General features: G+C 37.0%; 1 protein-coding gene across 1 annotated transcript in view; it reads right to left on the minus strand.

The window, feature by feature from the left end:
* The window catches only part of ITGBL1 (integrin subunit beta like 1), a 125254-nt gene that overhangs the window by 15160 nt on the left and 94585 nt on the right, over positions 1-15509 (minus strand). Inside the window, exon 8 of the mRNA XM_015638116.3 lies at positions 630-746. Within this exon, the coding sequence (XP_015493602.1) occupies positions 630-746 (117 nt within the window). The remainder of the gene's footprint in view (positions 1-629; positions 747-15509) is intronic.

Below are 15509 nucleotides of genomic sequence, written 5' to 3' on the forward strand. Positions count from 1 at the left end.
TTATAAAATGCCATGTGGTATGCATGCACTTACATATCCAAATCTACCTCAAAATACTGCTGAACACCAACACACTTTACTGAAATATCACAACGTAAAGTTTTCACTGTCAACACTAAAATAAACCACCTGCATCTCCAATTATTATGACACTGTCTCTCAAGAATTTTACATTCTTTCATAACATATTTTTGCTACTTTTTTAGAAAACAGACATATCACTGTTGGTGAATACAAAACTGGTCATTAGTACCTTTAGGTTTATTACAACATCCTCAATAAAGCATCAGTTGTACTAAACACAATGTAAGATTACCTAATGTTTTAGGTTTTTGTTTAAGTGTCTGTATTCTTTAATGAATACTGACAGAACTTAGGATATACTGGAGCACCTCCATTTATGTGTTAGCATTCCTGAAGTCTTAAAATAAATATTCTCTAACATGTTCAATACTTCTAGTGCTTGTTTCGTACAAAAATCTGCCATCTTATTATCAATCAACGATGTAAATAGTCTATACTGACATTATACTATAAAATCAAAGGGAACAGAAAGCATTACTGTCAAGATCTAGTTCTGTAATGTTGTTAAATTATGCTATGTTATGTGATATTCAGTGAACACATACCCCCACAGACATTGCCATCTGCATTTTCACACTGTCGATCATCACATTCACAGTTTTTGCCATGAACTCTGTTGTCTCCTGGAGGGAAACAAGTGCATTGGCCACATTCACATCTCCCTGTAAGAATAAATAATTGTTAGACTCATGATTTCAGTAAAGTAAAAAAAATTGAATAAACCCCTAATTTATGCTACATCCTAATCCCAAAGACAAACTACAAGTCACACTCCATTAATTAAAGTATAGCCCATAAACACAATTAAAAATCAACCAAACAAACAAAAACAGCAAAACAAAACAATTCCTCCTCCATGGCAACCAGATGGAAAGTGCATCACTGTTATAATCTTTCTGGAAATGGCAACAATAAGCAACCACTGGCACTGCATGTTTTTCATATCTGAATTTACCCCATAACTGAGCTGGCCCATGCTTATCTGCATAATTAACCTCTATAATTGATCTAAAATATTTAGCACATAACTCAGAAACAAGACAAATGTGACCAGAATTAAATAGTCTATGCACAGAGCTAAGATACTATATTCATGTAGAAAAATAATTCCTCAAATACTCTGTCAAGCTTTTTGAAAGCAAAATATCCCTGTAATTTTTCTTGTCTAGAGCTGAGGAAATAAGCACAACCTCTGTTACAGTCTCCCCTTCCATCAATCTATATACAGGAGAGCTCCCCAGAGCTTAAAGGGACAACAGATTTATCCAAGCTCCCACAGATCTTCACTTCAAAACCAAAAGCACTGAGTACTAAATGACCAGATGTGGAAAAAATTAATATCCAGTCTCACATTGCATATACCTGAGACAAACTCAGTTCAGGTAATGGACGCTAACTTCTAAGAGCTTGCCTCTGTCTGTTTTTAAATTATTTTATGTAATGCTGGTGAAAGAATGTTCTAAATATGGCATAAACCATTGACCAAACTCATACACTTGATGGACTTGGGAAGGGATATTGTGTGTAAAAGATGGTCACCAGAGACATGGACTAGGACGCAGAAAACCTGCTTTTATTGATTTAATTTAGTCACAACATCAGTGAAACTCAACTCAGGCCTGGTCATTGCTCTACTGACTGCAACCCCCAAATTTATAGTAGTTCTGGAAAGTGAAAAATATCCTCCAAGTGCAGCCTTTCATTATGCAATCAGACTGTTCACAACACACTGCACCAATTTTTTCTAGCACTTGCTGAAATACTTTATTGAACGGAAAGGACTGTTAATGAACACCTCAGTGAAGGTTTTCTAACTGTAGATGTCATGACAATAAAATCTTTCAGGGTAAGGTACTGAAAGAGAATTATCAATATTCTTCTTTTCCCAACTTCTAACCTTAATTTGTTGTATTTGTTTATGGGACTTGGGGGTTTGTTTTTTGTTTCTTTTTTTTTTTTTTTTTAAAAAGAAAACAGTCTAATTAAGTTGGATTAGGGAGAGATCTTTCTACTTATGGAAAAAAAATTCTAAGCTCATTTTACGTCTATACTCTTCATTTTCCCAAGCCTCAACGTATATTGCATTTTATGCACCAGGATTCAATCTAGAAGAACATAAAGTGCAAGAATTTTAGAGAAGATATACTTACTGATAGAGAAAATTAGAGTAAATATTTCTTAATACCTTTATTATACGCATGGTTTAAAAACTATGTTGCAGCAAATTATATGAGGATACTTATTTCAGAAACTTTTTATAGGAAGTGCATCTACCACATCATGAAATAGAGTTGTGCTTAGTAATCATGTCAAAATTAAAGATATGATTGTCTGCAGAAGAAATGATGCTATTTTCCTGCATTCTCTAAGCTATAATTATTTGTCAAGGGCAGCCACATTAGAAGTTAGGAAAAAAAAATCCTTAGTGCTTAAATATACAGAGAATTTTATTGAGTCTAATTTGTCTCTTTATGCATTCACCTTAGGCAACCTGTTCACTTTTACAGAAGTGTCACATCGCCCTGCCCCAAGGAACAGTCAGTAATCTTTAGGCTGAGAGGTACCTGATGAACAGGACCCATTTGTTGTGGAGACTGTAACAAAAACAAAAGAAGAACCTTCAGCACTGATCTCCTGGCCAGCCATTGCTATAATAAGGATGCCTAAAGATGCTAAAATCATTTTAAGCAAGCTGCTTTGACTAGAGGAGTCTTTAGAGATGGAAAATCCTCCAGAGGAATGAGCAAAGGAAGGTCCTATAATGTGGATTCTGCATGTTCTGTAACTAAGCATTATCTGTGTAATGCTTAATTTAGTAAGGCAGAGTCCAGTGGCTGGTGCCTTGTGCTCCAATGGGAACAGGCTCCTTCTCAGTCCCTGCTGCAAGTAATATTTATTCCTTGTAGTTAATGTGCAACAGTTTTGACAGCAGAAAAATGGAGGGAAGCCCATCTCTAGGCAGACTGGGCACATTTTTGTCATGTAAGAGATACAAGATCAAAGGGAATTCAGGCCCTATTTTCTCAATCTGTGCCTTTTTTTTTTCTTTTTTTTTTTTCTTTTTTTTCTTTTTTTCCTTTTTTTTGCCTGGCTCACACCTAAGTTCAGGGTATGGTTTAGATCATCTGATTGCAGACCTCAGCAAAATTGAAAGTGTCTTGAAAATAGACAGAAACCTCAGTCAGCAAGTGCTCTGGAAAAAGGATTTCTTTGAGCTATTCCTTTATTTTTGGATATTCAAAAATACAATTATAGTAGCTTATTACACTGCTGCTGAAATTGATACTCAAATTTTTACTTCCTTTACTTTTACAAATGTTACAAGATCAGCATGAGAAATTAACTAAACGATGTCACAAACTAAATGCAACTTTGTACTGGCTATAAAAACATTCTGCTTCCAAAAGTATTGAGATTTGGTTAGATTATGTGAAGTGGGCTCACTCTAATGAGATAATTTAACAAACAATTAAAGTCCTATTTGTTCTGAACAGCTACCTATACAGTATGTATCTGCGGCTGAAATATCAGAAGCCACACCTTATTCTGTAATCTTCTTCTCTTAGCTACTTTGATAAAATACTTACCAAACAAATTCAATCATTCGGAAGTAATTTGAAGCTCACATTATACTGAAAAGGGATCAGCACTTTACTAAACATACTCTTTCTTTGTATAGAATAATAGGTTTACCATAGCAACCTGATTATAGGGAAAGCTACTGCCATACATCCTAAATTCTCTTTAAATTCCAAGGCATACAGAAACAGTTAAAGATGGGATGACTATAATATTCTGCACTCTCTCAACCATCTGTGCAAGAGCTACACTTTACGAGTAAAAAGAAACCAGTTGACCTCAGACATTTTGCAGCAAGTGGCTTCCACTCTTCCTCACTAAACAGGGAGAGTAAGTGCCATAATCTGATGGCTTCAGATGAAGGAAGCTTTATGATGGAAGCTAGATGAGCTATTAGCATTGAAAAGCTTAAGCTACTTATTGCAATGCAAGATGCTAAGAATAGAATAATTATACAAGGCATTTATTTGCCTACAGTCTTAATATTTCCTCACACTTCTTCCTCCCATTGATGTCAGTAGAAGTATTAACTTATCTCTAATCATTGTTAGTACTTGAAGAGTGACAAAAGATCAGCTTAGGTTGGGTTTTCTGTTTTTAAAGGGAATTAAAGTGCCACATCTCATCAAAACACAAGTTCATTAGATAATTGACTCTAGAATTCTATAAAAAGTGCCATAAGCTTTCAGCTTTTGATTTTATTCCCCATTTATTCCTATTTCATAAAAAATAAATATTTTGATATTTATTCCCCGCATTTTTTCATTCCTCATGTCCACCATTTATAAAAACATAACTAAACAGTGTCTAGATTTACATCAAACCTGGTCCCATGCAAATTGCTGTGACCATGAGCTGCTTGCATTCAAACCAGTTTCCAGTTGCCTATTTGGATTAACTGAAAGCCTCGTCTGTACAGGTAATATTAAAACTGTTCTAGAAGTACAGAATTCGTGTTATTAAGCATTTTTACCTTGTTATTGTAAGCAAAGGAAAAGATAGTAACAGCTTTCAATTTAAAAATAAACACTGATTTTAAGGTATAATAAGATAAGGTGATAAGATTATAAGATAATAAAATATACTTCATTGTCTTTCCCTGCCTGTAACTCTATAACATAAAGGATTTTTCTGTGCAGGATGATGAATTTTTATCTTCTAAATGAAAAAAAAATAAATAAAGCATTTTTAAAAGATATTTATTTATTTGTTTGTTTGTTTGTTTATTGTGTAAGGAACACAGTGCCAAATTTCACTGAGACTGTGGTAAAAACAAGCCAGGTTCATTTGGCATATACGAAAGAACAAAACAGGTGTTTCAGGCTACTGATAAATAGGAGGGAATCTGCCTTTAGGAAGGACTTTTCTGCCCCATGGCTGTCCCAGGCTTAACATCTGACAGCATTACCTATCAGAAATTGCAATTTCTTTTTTATCAGTAATCTCAGGCAACTTGAGCACATTCAGTAAAGCTGCTCTGTCTTTCTGCCAACAGAACTCATTTCATGCTGGATGTGAGCAAGATGATCTAAAACAATGTTCAGAAATGGCAAATCGGAGAAGGGGGATGGGAAGATTTGTACAGATCACAAAGTTTCAGTGGACATAAAGGGTGAGGGGAAGCCGATGTGGCTGAAGGAAGTAATAGCAGATAGCAAATTCAAGTAAGACAAAAGAAAACCCACTGGTTGAGTGGTGTAGGGAACAAAAGACAAGCAAAGGGAACAAACAGTACCACAAAAGTGGCAAACAACATGCAACATTTGCCAAAAATAGGGTGAGCAATATCACCATGCCCTGCTCAGTCTGAGGTGGTCAGAGCAGCACACTCCAGCTGACCTTGATCGATGTGGAGAAATTCAGAAATCAGTGGCCATGCATTGTGTGTTTTGTATGTTCTATTCCAAAAATTGCCAGGAATTAACTGCCATGTAGAATGGCTTTAAAAAAAATTCATATTGTACCGACTAGACAGAAAATAATTCTGCCTTCTACATGAAAGGATCCTTGGGTTTTTAAATGCTGGCAATTCTTGAATCTGGTTGGTTGGTGGTTTATGAGCTGTCAGAAAAAGGAAACCTTTGGAAGCATCTTAATTATGTACAAAAGTATTCTTAAAACCTCCTTAAATGCATGAATATCTGACTGATCTTGACCAAATGATGAAAATCTGAGGATTAGCTTCTTATGAGGACTTTAGGCAAGCAGGATATGAACCTGTAAGTGCAGCTATGATGTAAAATATCTCCCTCTTCTAAAAAAGCTTCATGAACCCATATCAGTACAAGATACAAGAACCATGAAGGGTTTCTTTTCTTGCACAGGATTTTTCTACCAGGTTGTTAGGGGCTTGGGGTGATGGATTTGTTTTTGTGGAGATAATTTGAAAATTGGGTGACAATTGGGTTTTCCACAAAATGTTCAAGCAAGAAGCATCTTTTTAGTTTTTTTCTGCAATGTACAATGAAAAAAAAAAAAAGTATGCATTTATCTCCTCATACATGAGAAAAAACATTTGGCAGTTATCACAAGAACAGCTACTTTTTTGGGTTTGGATTGGGAACTAGCTTTCTCTTTCTAAATCAGTGTACAGAAAGTAAACATGCCTTGAGTCTACTCATAAAAAGAGATTATTTGCAGCATGACTGACCCAAGACCTCAACTAAAGATATAAAAGCTCCAGAGAAGGGCTTAGCTGAATCATATCGACATAAAATGAAATTAAAATGGCTTTAATAAATCCAAAGTAATTTCCAAACTTCAGACTTCTGTGCTTATTTTTTTCAATAATTTTGTACACTAAAGTAAATCTTTAGCCGCAAGTTCTGAGATTTTTTTAAAATAACATGAACAGTAGCTGACATATAGAATTGGGTTAAATATCTGTATTTTTATTAGTCTTACTGCTCATCTGTCACCCACAATAACTGCACCAGCCACTACATTCAGCACTATCAGCAGGTCTGCAATAAATGGATATAAATGTATGTAAATGTTTGGCCTAAGAAAAATAACAGAAATTCAAAAATTAAGAAAGTAGTTTGTTAAAGCTGCCCAAGACCTTCCACTACTGTGTATTTCATTAAGTTGTTCAATAGTACAAAGTAGTAGGACTTCCCTTATATAATAGGTATCATGGGCAAATTTTCTTATACAGAAAAAGTATGCTTCTTTTAGTTTTTTTTAAAATTGAATTTCTTTATGATGTGAAAGAGCACCAAAAAAGGTCTGACGGTTTAGTTTGTCCTTAAGGGTATAAAACCTCAAACCACAAAAACCCCAAATAACCCTAAGATAAAAAGACCTCAAGAAATAAAAGTACGCTATTCCAAAGAATGCAGCTCTCACAACAGTGCAAGCAACCGAATATCCAGTATTGTAAAGGCAAATGTTATGCAAGAGCAACTTCAAACAGCTGAGATGTGTCCCCCAGCTTTAGAACACACACAATGTATGACTGGAAGTCTGATTGCACAGTTGGCATATGGCACCTGAAGTAAATGCTTTTTCTTTGTGACAGCTTAATAGTGAAATATTTCTTTAGATAATTCCACTCAACAGCACCACTTTGCAGATTTAGCATCAAATAGTCCTTTAGAGCTCCTGCCAGTCAGCAATACTGATTTGTATCTTCTTTTGCATGCTGTCTTTCCTTTTCTCTACTTTTTGTTTTTCATTTTTTCCCCTCCCTCTCTTTAAAAATGTTGGTAAGAAGTACTTCTGCACTGCTAGTTTCCTTTTCACATTGTTAGCTTGACATCTGCTATCATCATCAAGCTGACATGTCTCCTCCATCTGCCTGCTCTCAGTAGCCCGGCTTTGAGGATGCACTCGAAAGCTCCTATTGCATTTCTGCACAGCCAGCAGGGAATTTCTAGAGGAGTTTTAGGAGAGGAATCATCCAGATCACCCCTGCCCACTTTGCAGGAGCAGGATTTTAGCCATATGCATCACTTTTCCTGGTGAGATCTTCCTCAGGTTCTCCCACTGGGGGTGTACCCTCGGCAGTTCACTCACTATATTAAGGGGACAAGTAGGACTAGGAAGGCAATTACTTCTCTGTTCGAAGGAAAGGTGATAGTCAAAGTCACCACACAGAGAGATGTGTGAAGAAGACAAGAAGGAAGGCGGAAAAACACTTTCTGAAGTAATTTGTTAAGTCAGAGAACAGTGGAAATTGAAGGGGAGGAGAAGGAATACATTGGGGAAAAGAGAAAAATAGACAGCATGGGAAATTTCACTCTGAAGATGTACAAACCCTAGAATTCAGCAAGCTATCACCTGATTTTTAAATTCCTTTCCTCTGCTCGTCTCTTTTTCATTCTCCTCCCCCCAAAAAAATGCTTTCAAAAACTCAAACTATGAAGAAAAAATACTGCAAAGAGATGCCACTAAATCAAGCAAAGGATACAAAGCATTCTACTAAAACTAACGTCTCCATAGACTATTAAAAATGATGTTACACTTGATTTAAAGGATCTCACCTGATAATACTTTCTCTTCACCTTGACAACTATCAGAAAGAATAAGTCTCATTTCCTTTTCAGCCTATTTAGCTGCTTGATGCTTAGAATAAGCTGCTACAAAATATTTTCTAGCAAAAGCCAAACATAGTAAAGAGGTGCAATCCCACAGTGAAAGATGCATGAAACACAAGGCCATTGTTCAAGAAGCCGTGATGTTTTTTCAGCCATTTAGAGCTTGACATATCTGACTGCCTTATCATCCAGAGGATTGACTGCTTACTGCTTTTTCTACATGATCTGCCATGTAAAGAGTCATAGCACTAATTCCACAGAGGTATTTAATTTGCAGATTAATTTACTAGAAAATGTCAACTCCTTTGTGGAAATTTAATCACCAAAATGTTAACCTTGTTCACTTCCTGCTGATGCCTGTTGTTTATTAGATAGTAAAATTCAAGATATTTTAGGGTTGTAATATAAGCTTATCTATTAAAACATTTAAACTTCTAAGTGGTCTGCTCTTTCAAGCTTTAGCTAAGATTAAAGTGCTTAATAACAGTAAAACAACAATATGAAAAGATGCAACTGCATAGCAACCATCAATACCATTTGCAGATAACAGACTGCTAAGTTCAGAAACCATGGCAACAAATGACATCACACAATAAGGTATCTACCTTATTGATTAGCTTTCACCTCAAGACTTTTTCCAGAAATGAAAGACATTTCCTAGCAACTGCATCATCTACTGAGTTGTTCCAAGCTAAAATGCTCTTACCCTTACTCTTAAGCAAATTTTTCCTTTTTGCTGCCAACTGGCCAGATTGTGCAGTAGCCTCTTGTTACAAGGTTCTCTAATCAGTTGTAGAGACACTGCCTTATGGCTTTTAAAATCTTTGCCCCAAATTTAATGGTATCTGTGAAATAATGTTTTTTCCCAGCACCCAAAAAGGCTGGCTCTGCAGAAAAGCATCCAATATGGAACGGAGAAATAGCAGCTTTTGAAGGAGTTTAAATGAAGAAGTAACAGCTTTTTAAGTGCAAAGTTTATCTCAGAAAACAACACAATCCTTCATTTCCCCACTCTGTGGTTTGAAGTATTAGTACTAAACTCTTCATTGCAAGTAACCCTGGGTTTACAGATTCCAAGGAGAGTGCATAGCAATGACAAACCAGTTACCCAAGGGCTCTCAAAGGACCAGCCAGGCACATTATGCATCACTCTACAGGTGTGTACTTGTTTACAGTCCTTGAAAGTAATTCCCTCTTTGCTCATATGTCTTGGTAGAACCTCATGAGAAGGCAAGGACAGTGGTAAGGCTGAGTTGGAGAGAACAGGTATAATTAGGAGGCATATGTATTTGTACTCAGCCTCCTGTTTGGATGACCTGAATAAAACTCAGCAGTCAGAGACAGCAGTTTTCAAGCTAGTTGAAACACATGTAACAAGTAATTAAATCCTATCAGTGAGGGCTCCCCTGTTTCCTGCATAAAAAAGATGGATTTGAGATCAGACTCCAAACATAGCAGTGTTTGTTCCTGACAAGACAACAGTGCTCTGAAACATTAAAATTAAGGCTTTTTTTTTCTACTTAGTTAACTCAAACTCCTATGAAGAGCTCAATACTGAATCAATTACCTATTCCTTAATATTCTTGCTAATTCTGAGTGCAAAAAATCAGTTTTATAGTGTGAATTAGCCCCAAAATTTCTAGAAGGATCACTGCTAAAGATGTGCTCCTGCCAAAATTTCTGCCTTGACTGAAACTGACCTTTATTTTGCTGGTTAGCCACAATCATCAGATTAACTTGTGTGTTTAAGCTGTAGATGCAAAAAGCAGCAGTCTTCTTGTGCAGCCAACCTGGCTCTTCTCTACCACCTGCATTCAGTCCTGACCACTCTGCCCCCAACTGCTCTGTGTCTGTTCTCAGTGGGGCAGCCCCCTGATTCAGCGATGTCTGGAAGAGCCTCAGCCCTTGGCTGGTGTCACACATGGGGCAGGAGAGGAGGAAACACAATGGGCAAAAGAGGTGCTTGACACTGAATGGAAACCAGGGAGCAAGAAAGTATTTTTCCCACTAGTGCAGAGACTGTTACACTTCCACACAAGAACTTCTGGGAGTGCCAGGGAAGTTTTGTATAACTCTCAATTCCTCCCATGACTTCTTTCAAGAGGGAAAGAAAGAAAGAAGAGTCCCCAGTGATCCCCAATAACATTAAAAGTCTTCCAGCAGCTAGAGAATTCAAAACCCATGACCAGGCATTAGTCCCTTGAAAACTTTAGTCAACAAGATTTTGAGGAAAAATTCAGTCATATGCATGATATTAAATACCGTATCTCTTTTGGTTTATGACTAATCATTTCTGTCTCTAAAAGTCACTGTTTAAAAAGTGATACTGTTATCAACATTGATACATGGAAAAATTAAAGATGAAAGTAAGATTAACAAAATGTCAATTTTTTTATAGCATTGGAAACATTCTTATGTCAAATGAAACAAAAATAGAAAAACTAAGGTCTATTATATAAATCAGAGCCTAAGAGGAACTTTTACAACTGATTAAAAATGTTAAGACTGTAAAGCCTGATAAGTACTGTAGGGAATTTTACATTAAATTGAAAACATCTATCCTCTTCTGTTTTGGAAAAAAGTATAGATACTACACAAAGTACTGCTTTCTCAATCTCCCCAGTCATCATGTAAGAATACAAAGACAATGCAAATTGTTCTTTTTACAGACCAACTGCTCTATTAAATATTTAAATCTTCATCAGAAATGAGACTGCTGGCAAAAAAGAAAAAAACAATCATTTCAAGGAAAAAGCAATATTCACTGTAATAGTCTGGCAAAAAAAGTATCTGCCAAGCCAAAGAACAACTGAGCACAGAAATCTGGGCCTATCCAGTGAACCCTGAAGGTTTTTATCTTTCTGCATGGAGAAAGAATGCATCAAAGCTGCCTACTGTAGCAATTTCTGTACCTTTTCTCCCCCAAAGTACTTTTTCTAAGCACACCCAGTAAATTGTAAACTAAATCTGCCTATTTTCCACTAGTGAATGTATGGAGAACATAGTGTTCCCAGAGACAGCAGTCACTATTACAGAAATCTAAAGTTAAATGCAACTCTCTACCCCTCCAGCTATTTAGGAACAGTTCTTCAAAACTTCAGAGCAAGGTTATTCCAGGGGAGAGGAATGAAAGGACTCAACCCTTCACATAAACCACATTTTTCAAATAAACCCTGTAAAAGTTTATTTCAATGCATTTTTTACTAATGATAATTTACCAGTGAGATAAACTAAAGCTCACTGGTAAAACAGTGAAAGTCAACAAAGCTGAAACACAACAGAGATGTAAATTTAAAGGTGGGAGAGGTTCCTGGGAACTATTTCTTTCCTTCTTCGTGCTTTTACACTTAATGGTAGGAGCAGGAAAAAATATCAGAATGGTTTCAGAAGGAGCAGAAGATGGGACATGATGAGAAGACCATTAAAATAACCTCTTACATATGGTAAGTATGCTCTGGAATATGTATGTGTAAGAAATGTAATCTAAGTTCCACCAAACAAAGTATTCCCATACTAATGGCAGAGATAAAGATGAAGGCTTAATTTGGATGAGTAATGAAATCATAAGAGAGTAAAGGCCAGATATACAAAAAACATGCAAAACTGGCAAAAAAGAAGATTTTGATAGCGCATACCAAGATGAGATGAATGAAAAACGTTTGGTCATGAAGTCAGGACACAAAAGCAAAACCATTTACACAGAAAAATAAAGCTTGAAAGATAAATTTGGAGTGCTCCAAACACCCTGAGAAATTAAAATTTAAAATGGAAGGAAAGAAGTGTAAAGATGCCTGCATAGGACTGAATCACAGAATCTTTTAGGTTGGAAAAGACCACTAAGAGCACCAAATCCAACCATTAACCCATCGCTGCCAATGCCACCACTAAAACACGTCTCTAAGTGCAACAGCTCTGTGTATTTTAAATACCTTTAGGGATGATGACTCAACTACTTTCCTGGGAAGCCTGTTCCACAGCCTGAACATCCTTTAAGTGAAGAAACTTTTCTTAATATCCTGTCTAAAACTTTCCCTGATGCAACTTGAGGCCAGTTCCTCTCATTCTACTGCTTGTTACTTGGGAGAAGAGACCAATTTGCTACAACCTCCTTTTGGGTAGTCGTAGAGAGTGATGAGGTCTGCTCTCATCCCTGAGGAACAGGTAAGCAGCAGAGCTCACAGAAGAATAAATGGGTAATGGTAAGAGAACAGAAAGTGAAATGATCAGCCAAAAGAAAGAACAAAGCAGGAAGGAGAGCCTGTGACTGAAGCTTCACAAAATGAGGTGAATTAATCTCAAAAATACAAAGGTATGCCAAAGGGAGAAGGATGAGTAATTCTGAGGAAGATATTCCAGCAAATGGAAATCTGGGTTTTTTCAGGAAATTTTTTCCAATTTGAAGAAAAGTGTCATTAAAAGAGAATTAAACACAATAGCTAGGTCAAGCAGGGGTGTGAAGAGGGTGAAATGCTATCTTATCTTGTAAAAGCAAAAGAACTTCTTTCCAAATCAAAATTTATTTATCTAAAGAAAAAGCCAAAATATTGTCTGTAATACATAATCATACTCCATTTCCATAGCAAGACCGCTCAGATTAATCGAGATATTCACCTTGCTGAAGTATGAAGCAATAAATCATTTTACAGACCACTGAGCCAACAGAAATAAACACTATTTCCTGCACCACCATGGTTGAAAACTTCACCAGCTTTACCAACTTTACCAGTTCTTGTCTGAGAACAATTTTTCTGTCACTGTTATGGCCACCCTACCTCTTATACACTTGCAGCAAACCACCCTCAGGGTCATGGTGCATGGTTGCACCTTCTGAGTTTCATCTTGGATTTGAATTCAGGCAACTGTTAACAATCCACCCACTTGTCTACAGGAAAGCAGCAGAATTACAGCCCCTGACAGGCAGAGCACTAGCAACCCACGTATTAAAAGCAGTCAGCATTCAGAGTGGTCCCCACATTCCCCCAAGAAAGGGCAGGTGGCTGTCCCTGGGGACAAACTCAGCTGTAAAGCCTAAACTTTGGCTCACAACAACCACTAGAGATGAACCACAAAGTTTTGCAGCTTGTGTAAAGTACCATTTGTTGTTTGTGGCTTTCACTGTGAGAGATGGAAGTGATGTGAAGGAACAGACAACAGGCAAATCCTAGTGGTGAGAAACATTGTTCTAGCACTAGGATGACATCTCTGAGTTTAGCATGCCATGAATTAGTGCTAAAGCCATGTTTGCTCATATGGACTTTTATAGACAATCAAAAATTCATCCCACCCCACTTCCAGGAAATGTCAGAGTTCTGTTTAGCAAAGAACAAAAAAAAAGAAGGCTCCAAACCAAACAATAAAAAAATGCAAACTAAACAAAAAACAAACAAACAAAACACCCAAAAAAAAACCCAAAAACCCACCAGAAACTAAAAAATCCCAAAAAAATTAAACACAAAAAACACCACAACAACCACAACCAAACACAAAAACAAAACAAAAAAAAAGCACATCCAAACAAAAACCACCCAACATTATGGCTAACCAGATAGAACATATTAGTTTGACAGTCTCTGTCAGACCTGATTTCAGTTGGAAATCAGTCCTAGATGGAGTATTCCATACTTGCTGTAAACATTTTATTATAGAAACAGAGTGGACCTGGTATTGCCTGTTTAAATTTGTGAAAATTTCTTTAAACACATCATGAATGTGGGATCTACTTTTACTGCTGTTCTAGAGAAAAGTACTCTAAATAACTCAGACATAAAAGCAAAAGTTTAATGCTATACTTAGAAAGCAATTAATTCTATGAATCTGTTGTCTAAGCTAATAAAATGTTTTGTTTTACTTTGTTTATAACAATAAGCAGTAATGATCTAAAGAGCATTTTTTTCTTTGAAGAAGGTGGTTTGGCTCCTCTTTGCTAATAAAGTCATAAGGAAATTGTATTTAAGCCTCCCCTCAGTAGCTCCATGCAACTGAAAAACTGGCATGTTATTAAATTCCTGTGAAGCAAGATGTAAGGTTCCAGCAGCTGCTTGGATTTTAACCCTTCTCCCCATGAATTTAAATTATGGAAGAGCACTGACAGTAGCAAAAAAAGAGTCTGCCACAGAAGAATTAATAATTTTGTTGCTATTTTCATTTCCCCCTTCCTGGAGTGGGAAGGCTAGTGAGGCTTGGTGCTGAGGGAGTGGGAAGAAATAAGGAAAATAATCAGTAGAACTCATTATTTTTCTGTGAGAAATAGTGGGAGGCATAAGTTACAGGGGGTGGAAATTGTAGATCAGACAAGGGCAGAAACTGATACTCAGTTGTGAGAGGGAAAAAGAGCAGTGGAGACATCAGCTGAAAACAAGCAGCAACCACATGTACTACGACATCAGTAGCATGCAAAACACACCAAAACTCTTGCAGTGCACACACAGACACAGAAATGAAGCATTTATTTTAAAAAGTCAATCACTCTCCACTTCCTTCCCAAGAGCAGCAGCCCTGCCTTCTCCCCAGCAGTGAGGCTGCATGCATTTCAGCACCACTGCCAGAGACATCAGGACTCTCCACTTTGCACTGTAATAGTCTGGCTTTCAGAAGCTTTGATGGTAAAAGGGGTCAACAGGCAGAGCATCAGCAGGCAACTGGCAGAGCAGGCTGTGTTGCAGCAGACCTGGACGGTCTGGGAGTGTCACTTTCAGGATCCAGAGCCTGAGCACAGGCAGATCACAATGACAGAATTTAATATCTTCCTTGAAGCCTTCATTATCAGCACTGCTACTTAAATGAATGACTCATCCATCCATCCTTTCTCAAAGATCACAACAGGAAACATTACACCCATCTCTATCTGCTTCTCCACTACTTTATTTATAGCTAGAACTAATGAAAAAGAAATGTATTTTCCCAAGAAGTTTCATGGGAGAATGGAAAACTATCCACAATCTGAATAATTTACACAGTGTAAGCAATACACATGAAACCATACACACAACCCTGCCTCACTTTAGTATTTGATTGAAAGACAACCCAGGCTTACCCAAAAAAAGCCACCGCTGTTGAGCAGAGGTTCAGTGTTCAGAAGTCAAACAAAATCAGTATACAAAACAAAACAAGCCCCATCTCAAATATCAAGCGACAAGCTGAGTGCAGTATTTTGATATGACAGGGGGAAATGGTTTTAAAATAAAAGAGGGTAGAATCAGACTAGACATAAGGAACACATTTTTTATTATGAGGGTGGTAAAACACTGGAACAGGCTGAACATGTCTCTCTCACTTCAAAGGGGTTGGACTACATGACCTTTAGATGTC

The sequence above is a fragment of the Parus major genome, chromosome 1, assembly GCF_001522545.3.
Source record: "Parus major isolate Abel chromosome 1, Parus_major1.1, whole genome shotgun sequence".
Lineage (NCBI taxonomy): Eukaryota > Metazoa > Chordata > Aves > Passeriformes > Paridae > Parus > Parus major.